This window comes from Rhinolophus ferrumequinum, chromosome 20 (genome assembly GCF_004115265.2).
Source record: "Rhinolophus ferrumequinum isolate MPI-CBG mRhiFer1 chromosome 20, mRhiFer1_v1.p, whole genome shotgun sequence".
NCBI classification, from domain to species: Eukaryota; Metazoa; Chordata; class Mammalia; order Chiroptera; family Rhinolophidae; genus Rhinolophus; species Rhinolophus ferrumequinum.
In genome coordinates this window covers 15243197-15256910 of record NC_046303.1, presented here as the reverse complement: position 1 = coordinate 15256910, position 13714 = coordinate 15243197, and the positions used below count along the sequence as shown (strand labels likewise).

The 13714-nt window shown below is 40.0% G+C and overlaps 1 protein-coding gene across 2 annotated transcripts in view; it reads left to right on the top strand.

Moving 5' to 3' along the window:
- NFE2L3 (NFE2 like bZIP transcription factor 3) overlaps positions 1–12937 on the top strand; it is a 28040-nt gene extending 15103 nt beyond the window's left edge. The window contains exons 2-4 of one of the 2 annotated variants that reach the window (XM_033088477.1): positions 4382–4546; positions 9446–9529; positions 10505–12937. In XM_033088477.1, coding sequence (XP_032944368.1) covers positions 4382–4546; positions 9446–9529; positions 10505–11755 — 1500 coding nt within the window. In that variant the 3' untranslated portion in view covers positions 11756–12937. The remainder of the gene's footprint in view (positions 1–4381; positions 4547–9445; positions 9530–10504) is intronic. The other variant, XM_033088479.1, reaches the window with a different exon arrangement.
- Positions 12938–13714: the final 777 nt, after the last annotated feature.

Here is a 13714-nt window from a genome sequence, read left to right as displayed (position 1 = left end):
TCCTTTCCCACATACCTTGCACCTGGCTGTTCCTGCGTTGTGAGGAACAGTTTCTTCCCTTCTAGGTTCTTTGGTCTGGTAATTAAATTCCAGTAAGACAGATTAACAGGAGAAAAAGTTTAGTAACATATATACCTCCTGTATACATGGGAGAGTCTCAGGAAAACAACTCACTCAGAAATGGCTGAAGTCATCAACTTAAATACCATCCTCAGCTGAAGACAGATGATGGGGGAGGTTACCAGGAAAAGCACAGTGAAGGAAGGTGAGGTGGTGGTTCATATTTCAGTCGTTACCCTCTCCATGGATTAGTTTCTGGAGATTGAGTCACCCCCTCTTCCTGGAATGCCCGTACAGATGGAGATTTCCCTTATACATATAAATGCCTCTGAAAAAAAAGGGTCACTTCTACTGTTTTCCGAGCGCCTCTCAAGTCCATTGTTTCTTAAAAGTAACCTGCCTAAAATCATCCTTACACCAAAAAGACATTTTGAGGTGGCCAATTCTGCTCTCCTGGTGTCACAGAATTGCGTGGTGTGTGGAAAACCGACACATCTGGTATCAAAAGTGAGGTCGTGTAGTACAATATTGAGAGGCGAGACAGTGCTTTCCTTTACATCGGGTATCAGCACCATTCTTGTTGAACATTATGCCAGCTGCATAACCAAAACAGTTACACAAGAAAATTAAATTTAAATGTTGGAAAGAAAGGTGAAAATAATTATTAAAGCAATTGATAAGACTAAGCACTTTGGCAGGGGGTGTAGATTAACTGAAATTTTAATGGAAGAATAGTTCTGGGGCAACCCTTTGCAATTGCCTTGGCCAAATTGATTTTGCTATGTAGGGATTTTTAGGATAACTTTTTAATTAAAGAAAAAAAACTTGCAAGAATAGTATATAGGTCCTTTATTCAGATTTACCAATTGTTAACATTTTGCCCCATTTGACTTACTATTTTTCTAATTATATCTTTCTCTGTATACACATACAGCACATAATTCTTTTTGTTCTGAAACATTTAAGAGTGAGTGAATCGAAGCCATTGGGTCCCTGACGACCCAGATACTTCCATGTATATTTCCTAAGAACAATGATTTTTCTCTGTAACCAATGATCAAAATTAGGAAATTTAGCATGAATCTAAGACTATTATCTAATCTGTTGATATTCCAATTTTATCTGTTGCTCCAGTAGTGTCATGTATAACTATTAATAAACCTTTTTCTCCTAGGTCAGTCAGCATCTAACCCAGGGTCACCCATTGCATTTAGCTGTCAAGTATCTTAGTCACCTTTAACCTGGAAATTTTTCTTCTGTCTTGGTATATCTTGACCTTTAAATTTTGGGAGATTATCAGTCAGTTACTTTGTAAAATGTCCCCAATTTTTACATGTCTGATGTTTCATCATGATTACATTAAGATGATGAATTTTTGGCAGGAATACACCAGAAGTGGTAATGTGTTCTCCATATCGTATCAGGAGGCACATGATATTTGTTGGTTTATCTCCATATTGTGGTGATAGATTTGACCATGTGGTTTATTTAGATGGTGTTTGTCAGGTTTCTCCTTTATCTGTGGAGTGATGCTTTGAGACTAAATATCTTGTTTCTCATCAAATGTGTACTCCCTAGTTTTAGCATCCATTGATGATTTTCTAACTCCATCATCCTTCTATATTTATTAGTTGCATTCCACTGTAAGGAAGAGATTTCCCTTTTTCCTAATTTACTTGTTTGTTTATATTCCAATGGGTTAATTGATTCTTTTTAACTCATTTAATGAGTTATATATGATCCATTATTATATGATAGGCCTTTTAACCTAATTTTTTATTCTTGCAATGTGAGTTGTGGTCATACAGAATTTCTCTACCTTCAGTTCTTCTCTCCCCAAGTTTTTAGGCAGGCCATCCTACATACTTATGTTACCAAACTCTCACACACGCTAAAATAAAGTTTCCTCCACAAAAACGTCTTCCCAGACTTAAGTGGACTTGATCAGTTTCCTTATGGGCTTTATCTAGTCCTGTATTAGTTCCCTCTGTTATTGTTTATTAATGTTTGCAAGTCCATGTGTGTGACCACATTTGTTGTATTAACTCACACGTTACAGATTAACCAAGGGTACCTTGCTTCATGGTTCCCAAATACATTGTGTGATGTAGAGATTAGACACTCCTATGCCCACCAACAGCAAAATTGTAAACAAAGCCAACTGCCTCAGGAATGCAGAATTTTGCATTTTACTATGTTCAGGCTTAACAAAAGAAACCTTGCCTTGGCAAAAGATAGAGGATAAAAGAGTGATGACTGTTTCCTCCCTTCCCCAAATGTAAATTAGAGTCAGCATTGTAATTGCATGAAAGAGCAAGACTGACATCTCACCCATCAGAAGTCGGATCCCTACCAGGCTCTTACTGCGTTGTGTCTAGGAGTTTGTCTGTTCATCACATACCTATTAAGGGTCTAGTGTGTGTCATAGAGCAGGAACGAGGCCGGTGGCGTCCCTGCCCTCAAGGCTGGCATTCTAGTGGGACAGATAGACACCAAACAAATGTGGTAACATATCAGATGGTGCTAAATGAATGCTATGGGAAAAGTAAAGCAAGGTAAGAGTTACATAGAAGGAAAAGTGAGCTGGTAATATCTGAATAGGGACCTAAAGGGGAAGCCATGGGGTGGAGGGGGAAGCAAGCAGAGCTGGAGCCCTACAGGCCATCGCCTTGTGCAGAGATAGTAAATAAAGATGAAATATCAACAAAGTAGTTGGTGAGGTAGGAGAATAAAGAGAGAAGGTACTTGGACGTGGTGAAGAGCCTGTTTCCAGGAGGGAGTAACTAAGTGAAGGTTGCCGATGGGCCAGGTAAGCTGAGGATGGAGAACTAGCTGACTAAGAGGCTCTGATGAGCTGATTCAGTAGAGTGGTGGGGGCGCCGTTCTCCTTGGAATAGATTCCAGAGAGAATGCACGGAGTCCGGTCTTGCTTCTAGGATTTTGCTCTAAAAGGGAGCAGAGAAACGGGATGGCATCTAAAGAGTAATGTAAGACCAAGGGGTAGGGGGCTTTAATGATGGGAGGTGGGGTTGTAAGTCAATAGGCTGATGGGACTTATCCAATAGACAGGAAACGATTGTGGGGGCAGAAAAGAGGGCAGAGGAGCAGAAAGATGTTCCTGATCCCAAGAGCTCCTTGCAAACAGGTGTCAAACGCGCGCCAAGGGACAGGTTGATTGAGGTAGAGGTGGGAACAAGGCGGATGTCTTGTGTCCAGAGCGGGCTGAGTGTGTCATGGAGTTAGGGACAGTGAACAGAGAAGCAAGTAAAAACCAAGTGGGCCACCAGCACACTCGCTTCTACTTTCTGCTCTTGCTTTGATTTCTCTCCTTGCTCCTGGCATCTGGATTTCCATTTCTTTGACTTTCACACATTCGTTTTTTAAGATAATTATTTCTGTGGTTGGGGCGGGCAGTGGTGGTGTCCTTTGCGGTAGTTCAGTGTGCTACGTTGTTGGAAAAGATAAATTAAAAACAGATCCTTTGAATGACTTTGGGAAACCTTGGTGGTATGTTAGAGGGGAAGAACTATACAGAGAGCTTTTAATATCATAATTGGAAGTATCAGTATATACAGTATGCTAAATGGTAACTATTTGACTGTTTAGATAGAAGAACTCTCTAGCCTTTTAGTATTTACATCTCCCCGGTTAAAATAAATTAAAAGGTGGAATGACTCATCTGGGTAAATAAGCATAGTTGATAATATCTATGGAGATGTTAGTTTAAGCTTTGTTACCTTTATTTTCTCAAAAGAAAAATACATTTCCCTTTTTCCTGATTGTAAAAGAAATACCTGTTTGTTGCAAAATATTCGAACAGTACAGCAATGTATAAAGCGAACTCTTTCTAACCACCGTGCCCCAACCCATCCCACTTTGCAGACAGACCCACAATACCTTCTAGTAAAACTTTCCAGATTTTTCTATGTATATTGGATCAGTGCTTGCCTCTAACATAGCTGTTTGATCTATTTTCAACAGAAAACTGAATAAAAACTGCCTGCTGGCAACAGTGCTTTCCAAATCTAATAAAATTTGCAAATATGTTAAAGTCAGGGGCTTGCTAGTCACACATAATTTACATTACGCAGATTAGAAGAGCCTGTCTCACCCTGAGATCTTAAGGACAGACTTCAAAACTGAGGTTTGTTTCAGAATTACATGTTTCTTTGATACTGAAATAATGAAATGCCAGTCTTAGCTTTTGACTTGTGGTTTTTCATGATCACTGAGCAGTAAGTATGATGCAGTTGTAAAGATTGTTTGACCTATTTGATGAAAGATGGATTTCTACTTAGCCCATTTTGGGGTACTTTTATAGGAGAATGAGGTACTAAGAGCTATGGGGCACAGTTCCCAGCATGAGGAAAATGAGCAAAGAGTGTCAGCCCCGAAGGAAAAATCATTACAGAAGAACGAAGATGAAAATAAAATAGCAGATAAACCTGAGTGGGAGGCAGAAAAGACCACTGAATCTAGAAATGAGGTAAGCATGTGAGAATATCGCAGCCTTACCATTTGGGTTTTAAAGTAGATTTTATAAGGCTTTGATAATTTGTGTTGAGAATGAACTTTGTATGTAGGTGTGAGTTACTGTGAGCAAATCTGATGTCTGAAAATACGTATTTTTTAATTATGGGAGTGGTTATTTGATTTACAAAGGAATCAGCCCATAGAATTATCCATGGTTAAACTCAAGATACTGTGTGACTCTGTGTGTGTGTGTGTGTGTTGTAACGTACCCCCCTCCAGGAACTTGCTAGCAGCAGGTTTTATGAGTTGTTTGCCATGGCAAGGGATAAAAAGATGGCTGGCATCCAGAATCCAGGAATCCTCACCAGCCACTGGCTGAGGCAAGGCAGCCAGGCTGGCCAGGTCTGGGACAGCAAACCAGAGGACCCTGCAAGCACAACAAGGGCACCCTGGTAGGACTTGTCCTGATGGGACTCTGAACCATGACTCACCCCAGGTGGAGTTTTGGGCTTGTGCCTTGAGCACCCTTGGAGGATGGAGAAGGTACGTGACTTAGCCCTTCTCAGCCCGTCCATCATCACTGCCGCCTTGACTGTGGAACAGCGCATCGAACATTACATGATTAACGGAGTAAAATCAGAAAACAGCTTTGCTCTTTTTGCTCACCTACCATTACCGCCCCTCCAGCCTCTTCTGCCTATCCTAGGCGACTTAGGTCTTTCCTTCACCTTGGGTGAAATCCAGGGCAGTCACCATGACTTCTAAATAATTAGATCAAAATCTCTCCAGTCATTTCAGTGCACCTGATCAATATAATCCAGTGAGTCTCAAAAACTGCACTGAAATTCAGCTTCTCCACTGCCCGACTCATCTGCTGCAGCCCCACAGGCTCGCCTGTGTGCGGCCTGTTTGTTTCCCCAGTTCCGCGCTCTTGCTCACTAGGCTGTCTTCTCTGGGGTGTGGTGGGTAGTAAGGGCTCAGGAAAGGTGTTGCTTGACTGGCATCATCCTGACACTGGTTTCTCTTCACCAGAGGCTAGATTTAACAGTTTTTGTTGTTTGGGCACTTTCATTCCGTAGGTTCGAGACCCCTCCCCCCACACCTGCCCTTCTGTTGCCAAGGACAACAGCATCGTGTCCACCTCCAGATGACCTTTGGGAGTCCTTCCTGCATTTTCAGTGGCATTCACCTCCTCTCCAGGTGGCCCTCAACCACAGGCTGCTGCCCGGCAGCTGGTGCAGTCACCTCCCTTGCCTGTTTCTCAGGCATGCTCTGAGCACTCCTATACTGTGTTCCCCAAACTGCAGGGAACACAGGACGTTTCTCAGTGGTCTCCTGGAGTCCCTTTTTGCTTGTCTTCAGGTGAGAGGGCAGAGGAGCTCACCCCAGGGAACAGTCCCATTTTCACTCCCTAACCTCTTAGGCTTCATACAACCCTTTTTAGAACCTTCAATGAGGGAGGGTCCCACTGCAGCCTTCCTTGCATTTCTCTTTGAAATGCGGGCCTTCTATTTCCTCCCAGTTCAGATACCCTTGGTGTGGTTTTACACACACATCCCCACACAGCATTATTGTCACATCGATGCCAGTGAACTTGAACAAAATACTGAACAGTTCCTTATAAGGAGACATTTCAGCCCCCTTTCCTGAGTGCCTCACGGTCTTTTTTGAGGGATATTTCTGTCACAGGCTGTCACTTCATTGTATATAGATACAAGCTGTCAGTTCATTTTTCTCCTGGGTATGCCACTGCCTTTACTTACTACCTTGAAAAAGCCAGAACTGTGCTTTCTACTTCTTTGAATTACCTGAAGTAACTCACTGCTAGGTAGGTCCATAGTCGGCATTCACTAAGTCCTAATGAAGAGACACGTGAAGTGGGGAGCCTCCTTAGAGAATTTAAAATATAATTTGAATTGCAGCAAATACCAATTTGGATAAAACTGTCCAGTAACACATTAACCACTCAAAACAAGGCATCTGTGCCTTACTCCTCATTAAGTAGCAGGCTTGCCTCCTCGGTTTGTACCTCCGTGCTCCTGGCCTGTACGTCTTGGGGCGTTAGCATTTACACCACACCTTTTGTACTGTGACTCACACATTTCTCGTAGGAGCTCCTGACAATACCTGCGTCTCCTCTTTTACTGAGATGTTCCTTACTAGGTGCTCTTAGTTTGTTGAAATAAAACGGTAGTGAGTTGTCTGATCAAGTAAATCACTGGCATTTATTTATTTCCATTCTTTCAGGTGACGAACCTGGGTGGTAACTAGGATTGACTGACGTAATTTGCTACTTCATAGTGACTTCTTTCTTGCCCCATTGCAGGTCCAGACTTAGCTGGCTATTAAATGAGAAGTAGGTTAACTGGTCTGAAGAGATTTTCTTCTCACTAAAGACAAGTTGTTTATATTAATGTTTCATCTTTTAAAAGATATGTCTTATAAAGTTAAATGTGTGTCCTCCATATTCTCTGAATACTCCTGGTGATCTCAGTCAAAATGCAGTGGATTCTTCACCCAAACTAGAACTGTGTATTGGTATTTCATGTTGAGATTTTGGAAGGAGAATTATGAGTCCGACTTAAGGAAAAAACATTGACCATTTCCTCACCATCTAAATTGAACTTACTGTAAGAATGTATTGGTTAATTTTTGTGCAAGATCTGTACCCAGCTGAACAGAAAAAAAATTAAGCAATTAGATTTAGAAAGATTAACCAAGATCTATGAAACCAAATGTCTCAAAGATTGTTCTGTATAATTTCTTAACTGTGAGAGACATTAGAACTCAGTTGCATAGTGATTTCAAACAGAACACTGTTCAGTTAAGGCCCTCAAACAGAAGGCACGTGTCAATGAGGTTCTGACGTAAACGAGGGTAAACAGCGGTGAGAGCAGTAAGGCAAACCCCCAGGAACACGGGGGCTCCCAGGGGCTAGCAATTACCGTCAGGAAAGAAGGTGCGGTACCTGGGGAAGCGAGGCTCAGTGAGCGCGGGGACTGACGCTGCCTGGAAGTTCTGACTAGCCTGAAGGGATCACAGTCCATAATTCATTTTAAGCAGAATGATCCTCATACTGTTACTTCTATATTCTAAACATTAAGCGTTTATTTTCTGCAAATAACGTTTTTTACCTCTCATTAAGGATTGTTTTTGCAGGAAATCCTTAAACATCCTTAAACAATCCTTAAACATCAGATTTGTGCTGATGTTAATCCACGGTCACACACTTGTGACCATGAGCAATTTTTGGTCAGTGGTTGGCTAGGACTAAATAATCAGTCAAGTTTTGGGTCATTAACAGAATAGAATACTTCTGAAATTTCTTCAGAAATTACGAATCATCTTAAGTAACAATCCAACTGGCGAAGAAGTCTGCCATCCACTAAAAATGCGTAATTTGCCAATTAAAAGAGCACGGAATCCTATTCACCGATTTAGCATACATAGTCGTATAGCATCCATAGAAATAGACTCAGAAAGCCTCATATTCCTTGTATTACGATGCAATATCTTGAAAAAATGGCTTCACAGAACCCAAGGTATTTTGGTGGAAAAGGAAACCAAGTATTTGTACACGACACCTCAGTCCAGCTGGTAAGCAATCTTCAAAAAACAAAACCCTGAATAAAGTTAGGGGTGGGACTGACGCACAGCACAAGTCAGGAATGTGCACTTGCTAACATGTAAAGATAACCCCCATGACATGACACCAAAAACAGTAATCCTGGATGAAATAGAATGGATAGTATGTTTCAGTGCATAGCAGAACACAAAAGAAAGGGAAACTACAGATAAACAAGAACTCAAATCCACAATTTAAGGTAATTAGGCAGCAAAGCTGAAAGCCCCAAGGAGCAATTGTATCCAGATGCCATGATGGAGACTGGGGTTGAATGGATAGGAACGAGGTCTCAAGCCCAAACCTGTTTAACGGCTCTTCGGTTCAGGAAATGGGAACTAGAACAGGTCTAGCCACCAGACTGGAGACAAAGCAAGGAAGCTAGCTGTCTATCCTTTAGGAAACAGAACCCCAAATGGGCCCCCAAACCAGACATAAACTCAATCCACACTACCATTACCATAAGAAGTCCTGAGCCAAGATGTAGAAAATGATACAAAAACTGGTCCTTGCAGAGAAAAACACAAAATTATCTTAGTAGGTAACTCTTGGTTTGTGGGATACCTACACTGATAGCTCTCAACAAAGACGATTTCACCTTTAAATATAAATGAAACATTGACTGAGAAAATTTAAATTATTTCTAATAGTCCCAGGAGAGACTAGAAAGTATGAAGCGGTATTCAAAAGGTTTGTGTCAAAATTATTTCCAAAATTAGAATGATCTTGTGACTCAAATGAAAGGAACATAGATTCCCAGCCTGACTAAATACAAAGTCCCAAATATATCAAAGTGACATGGTAAGACAACAAAGATTAAGAAAAAAATCTTTTAAAATTACTTGAGGAAAAAAAGATTGGCTATAAAACGACTGCAAACACATCAACAGTAATAAATGCCATAGGACAAAGTACTGAGGGGAAACGAAACATTAAACCTGATCATCTTACCAGATAAACTATCATTTAAACGTGAAGGCAAAATAATTCTAGGCTATTAAAAACTAAGAGTTTACTACTTGAATTATCAAAGGAGTTATTTCAAGAAAGGGACTAATCCCTAAGGCAGATGAAGCGCCATGAGTAAAAAAATTGATAACACATTTCGGTAAATCTAAATACGATTTCGAACTGTAAAATTACATCATTTTGTATGAAGTTTGGGGGGGTTGGCTGTGGAGGGACAAAATAAGGTGGAACTAACAATACTAGCCAAAATTCATATGAAGAGCAGGATATCAGTAAGATCTAGGCAACCACGTCAGTGTTAAATTGTTATTTTTCTTTAAGAGACATCTAAATGGGACCGACACATCTTTCTCTCTGGAAGACGTTTTTCACCTGCTTTCATCACAGCCTGAAAATTCACTGGAGGTAACTGGAACCTTGGCTTCTATTCTTGCAGGAAAATATCTGCACTGACCTCTGTAAATAATCTTTCTACCTGGATGACATACCGTGTTTTCCCCAAAATAAAACCTAACTGGAGAATAAGCCATAGCATGGCTTTTCAGGATGCTCCTAAGCCCTAATGCGTCTTTTGGAGCAAATACAAGACCCATTCTTATTTTCGGGGTAATATGGTAGGGCTTATTTTATATTACGAGCATTGTGAAAAATCATGCTACGGTTTATTCTCCGGTTAGGTCTTATTTTCGGGGAAACACAGTATTTAAATAATTAACATCTACATTATTTAAATACACACTTAGGATTACTCTCTACAGATGCACTTCAACTTTCGACAATTAAGCAAATGTGTACAGTTCCTCCCAGTAATAACCAGAAAGATATAATCTATGTAATTCATAGACTCTAAATGGCAGTAAATATTTGACAAACTAGGGCATAACTTTCTGGTATAACTTGCGTTTTCATCCTATTTGGTCTGATTTACTTTAGAATCCCGCTCCCGCCCAACACTACTTCACTATACTGTTTCCCTGAAAGTAAGACCTCGAGGGAAAACAAGCCCTAGTATTTTCAGGATTACATCCCCTGAATGTAAGTCCTAATGTGTCTTTTGGAGCAAAAATTAATATAAGACCCGTTCTTATTTTCTGGGGAACACGGTAGTAAAATACAGTAAAACATTAGAATGATTAACAAGACCAGCTTTTTACTAAATCAAGTTTCCTAAATCGCCTATTAGAACAAATCTTCAAGTATAGCATACTCTGACTTGGGCTTACCACATATTGTGTTGCCTGTATTTAACTGAGGAAAGCTATTCATAGCTAACGTATCATTGTTTAAAAGAATTCACAAAAGCAAATGCTGTATTAGGTGTTAGAATTGCTGTTGAGACTGGGTTGTGTATTAAAGTGTTTTTTCCCCTTCCTTTTTCAGGGCATCTCACTGGGAGATCTTCCTTTTCCAGGAAGTATCAATGATGGCATGAATTCTTCACATTATAATGTAAATTTTAGCCAGGCTATCAGTCATGATGTCAATCTCCATGAGGCCATGTTGCTGTGTCCTGACAATACATTTAGAAGAGATTCAGTAGCAAGGACTTTGCAGCCTCAAGAACCGTTTCTGCAGTTCAGTTCTCAGACCACCAATCTTGAACAGACCCTTCCTGGAACTAATCTGACAGGATTTCTTCCACTTCCTGACCATCAGATGAGGAATCTAACAAGCCAAGACCTGTATGACCTTGATATAAATATATTTGACGAGATTAACTTAATGTCTTTAGCTACAGAAGAAGGTTTTGATCCAATGGAGGTTTCTCGCTTTTTTGAAGAACCAGATTCTGATTCTGGACTTTCCTTGAATTCAAGCCATGATAGCAGCTCTATCACCAAGTCTAATTCTGTGTGTGCAGGTGCTATAGGTTCCAGTAGTCATCTTGAATCGCTTTCCCACCATGTCTTAGAAGGCGCTGTAGGCGGCTACTGCCCAGAGACCAGTATACTTTGTCACGTGGACCACAGGAGTGCTTCTGGTTTCCATGGCGACCTTGCATTTCAACACCTACTCCATAACCACACTTACCACTTACAACCAAGTACACCAGAATCCACTCCTGAATCTTTTTCATGGCCTGGGAAATCACAAAAAGTAAAAAGTAGGTACCTGAATGACACAGACAGAAACTTAAGCCGTGATGAACGCCGTGCTCAAGCTCTGCACATCCCTTTTTCTGTAAATGAAATTGTCTGCATGCCTGTTGATTCTTTCAACAGTATGCTAAGCAGGTACTACCTAACAGATTTACAGGTGTCACTCATCCGTGACATCCGACGAAGAGGGAAAAATAAAGTTGCTGCTCAGAACTGTCGTAAGCGCAAACTGGACATCATTTTGAATCTGGAAGATGAGGTATGTAACTTGCAAGCAAAGAAGGAAACCCTCAAGAGAGAGCGAGCCCAGTGTAACAAAGCTATTAACGTAATGAAACAGAAATTGCATGACCTTTATCATGATATTTTTAGTAGGTTAAGAGATGAGGACGGTAGGCCAGTCAATCCAAACCAATATGCTCTTCAGTGCAGCCACGATGGAAGTGTTTGGGTTGTACCTAAGGAACTGGTCACCTCAGGCCACAAAAAGGAAAACCAAAAGGGAAAGAGAAAAGGTGAGAGAAGAAACTGAAGATGGGACCCATTAGTATGTATAAAGTGATGTTCAGAAGATAATATGATCAGTTTCATAGTTCAAGTGTTACCAAGTAACTGCAAAATCAGACTTGTGGGAAATCTGGGGAAAGCCACTTTTCATGAAGTCCTACATTATATACACAATTCATCAATTATGTACAAATAGAGTGACATGAAAATTTGGTATGGTAACTTCAAAGAGCAAACAATGTATTTTAAAATGTATTTCAGTTGACTTTAAATGCAAAATAACTAACATTCATTTAGTACTGAAGTATATATTGAGCTTTTCAAAAGCTATTTTAATTTTTATGAATAAATTATACCTTTTTCTGTGAAAATAAATTTTGTATTCAATTTATAAAAATTCTAAGCTTATTTACCTTGGATGTTTTTCCTCCAAAATACCCATTCAGGAATATAGGCTATCTAGCAAATAGGGCAGCATGTTAGACCCAAGCCAAATTGAACTTAATGTGTTAAAAAAGTGATACAGGAGCTGAGAGAAAATACTGAGACTAAAATATTACATAAACTATACATGGCCAAGCTCTAAACCAATATTCAGCTTTAATGGCTGAGGACATCAGGTTTTAGAGACAGGACAGAGCTAGCCTGTGTATAGTAGCAAAGTAGAACTCCCTGGCAGGTAAAGCCAGCCTATATGTCTCACAAAATGTCACATGGCTTAATGTAGTAACATTACAAGCCATACAAAAACCAACAAGGGAAGTGCCAGTAGATAAGTATAGACTCTACATAACCAAAGAACTGGAAATGCTGAAACTCTAACGAATAGTATTGAAATGAAAATGTTAACATGAATATATTAACTTCAAAACAAGGAAAATCAAGATTGTCAGACATTTCTACACTAGAATCATTTGCCTGACAATGTAGAAATCAGAGAACTGCAGTGTATTGAGTGGATTTTTATAATACACTTGCCATTTTAAATTGAGCCTACGCATTTCTTTCAAGCCCTAGATTTTGCCACCAAATGCTTCTAGATACAATCACTCTTCTGACCAGTTTTGTACAATGATCACTTAAGATAGGCTTTTTACAAGTGCATACCCCATATGCCTTCACCTTTGGTAGATTACAGCTTTACGGCACATTACCAAAAATTATTTCAAGTCTACATATGTAAACTTACACAGCACAACTTACTTGGTTTCCAAACTACTGGAAGCCTTACTCGTCAATTTTCCCAAGACCACAATGAAATAGGTCAACATCATGTCAAGAAAACGGAAGTTTAACGTTTGAGTTTGAAAGGTGTTTGGTGTTGTAACCAAGTCGGTCGCCTAATCAAACTTCATTTCCTGACACCGGCCCACAATCACAATGGATTCAGGGCGGGTAAACTGAAGCTGCGTACTCTCCCATCATTCCATCATTGATAATCCAGTTTGGCAGTGGAAACCTTCAAGTACTTTAGACAGACTCCCTATTTAAGAAACTGGTACACAAAGGTTGACTAAACTGTTTTGCTAGTTTTATCCTGGAATTCAGGAACAGACGGGTGTGATGAGAAAAAGTAATCTATTCTGTTTGGTTCCTAACCAAACTCTAATAGAAGCTGTTGAACTGAAAAACAATTCTGGGCAAGTAACCACAATGCCCCAAAACGTATTCCCAAATATTTGCTATGAGGTTAAAAAAACAAACCTCAAGGCGACTATCAAGAACTGTTAGAATTAGTAGTTGACTTGTGTACATCTTGTAGTTAGTGCTTGGCCTCCCTGAAGTACATCTTCTACAGAAAATTTGTTCCTGAAATCATTCCTCCAGTATCATCAAATGTGTTAAAAAAACTAAGTGAAATCTGAATAGCCATATGCTATCTCCTTTGTCCTTTTTCCCACTGATCTTAAGAGTACAGAAACATCAGCGTATGGTGCCTATATTAGGTGCATTTATAAATGGCTGGATCAGCCTTGCACAGCAC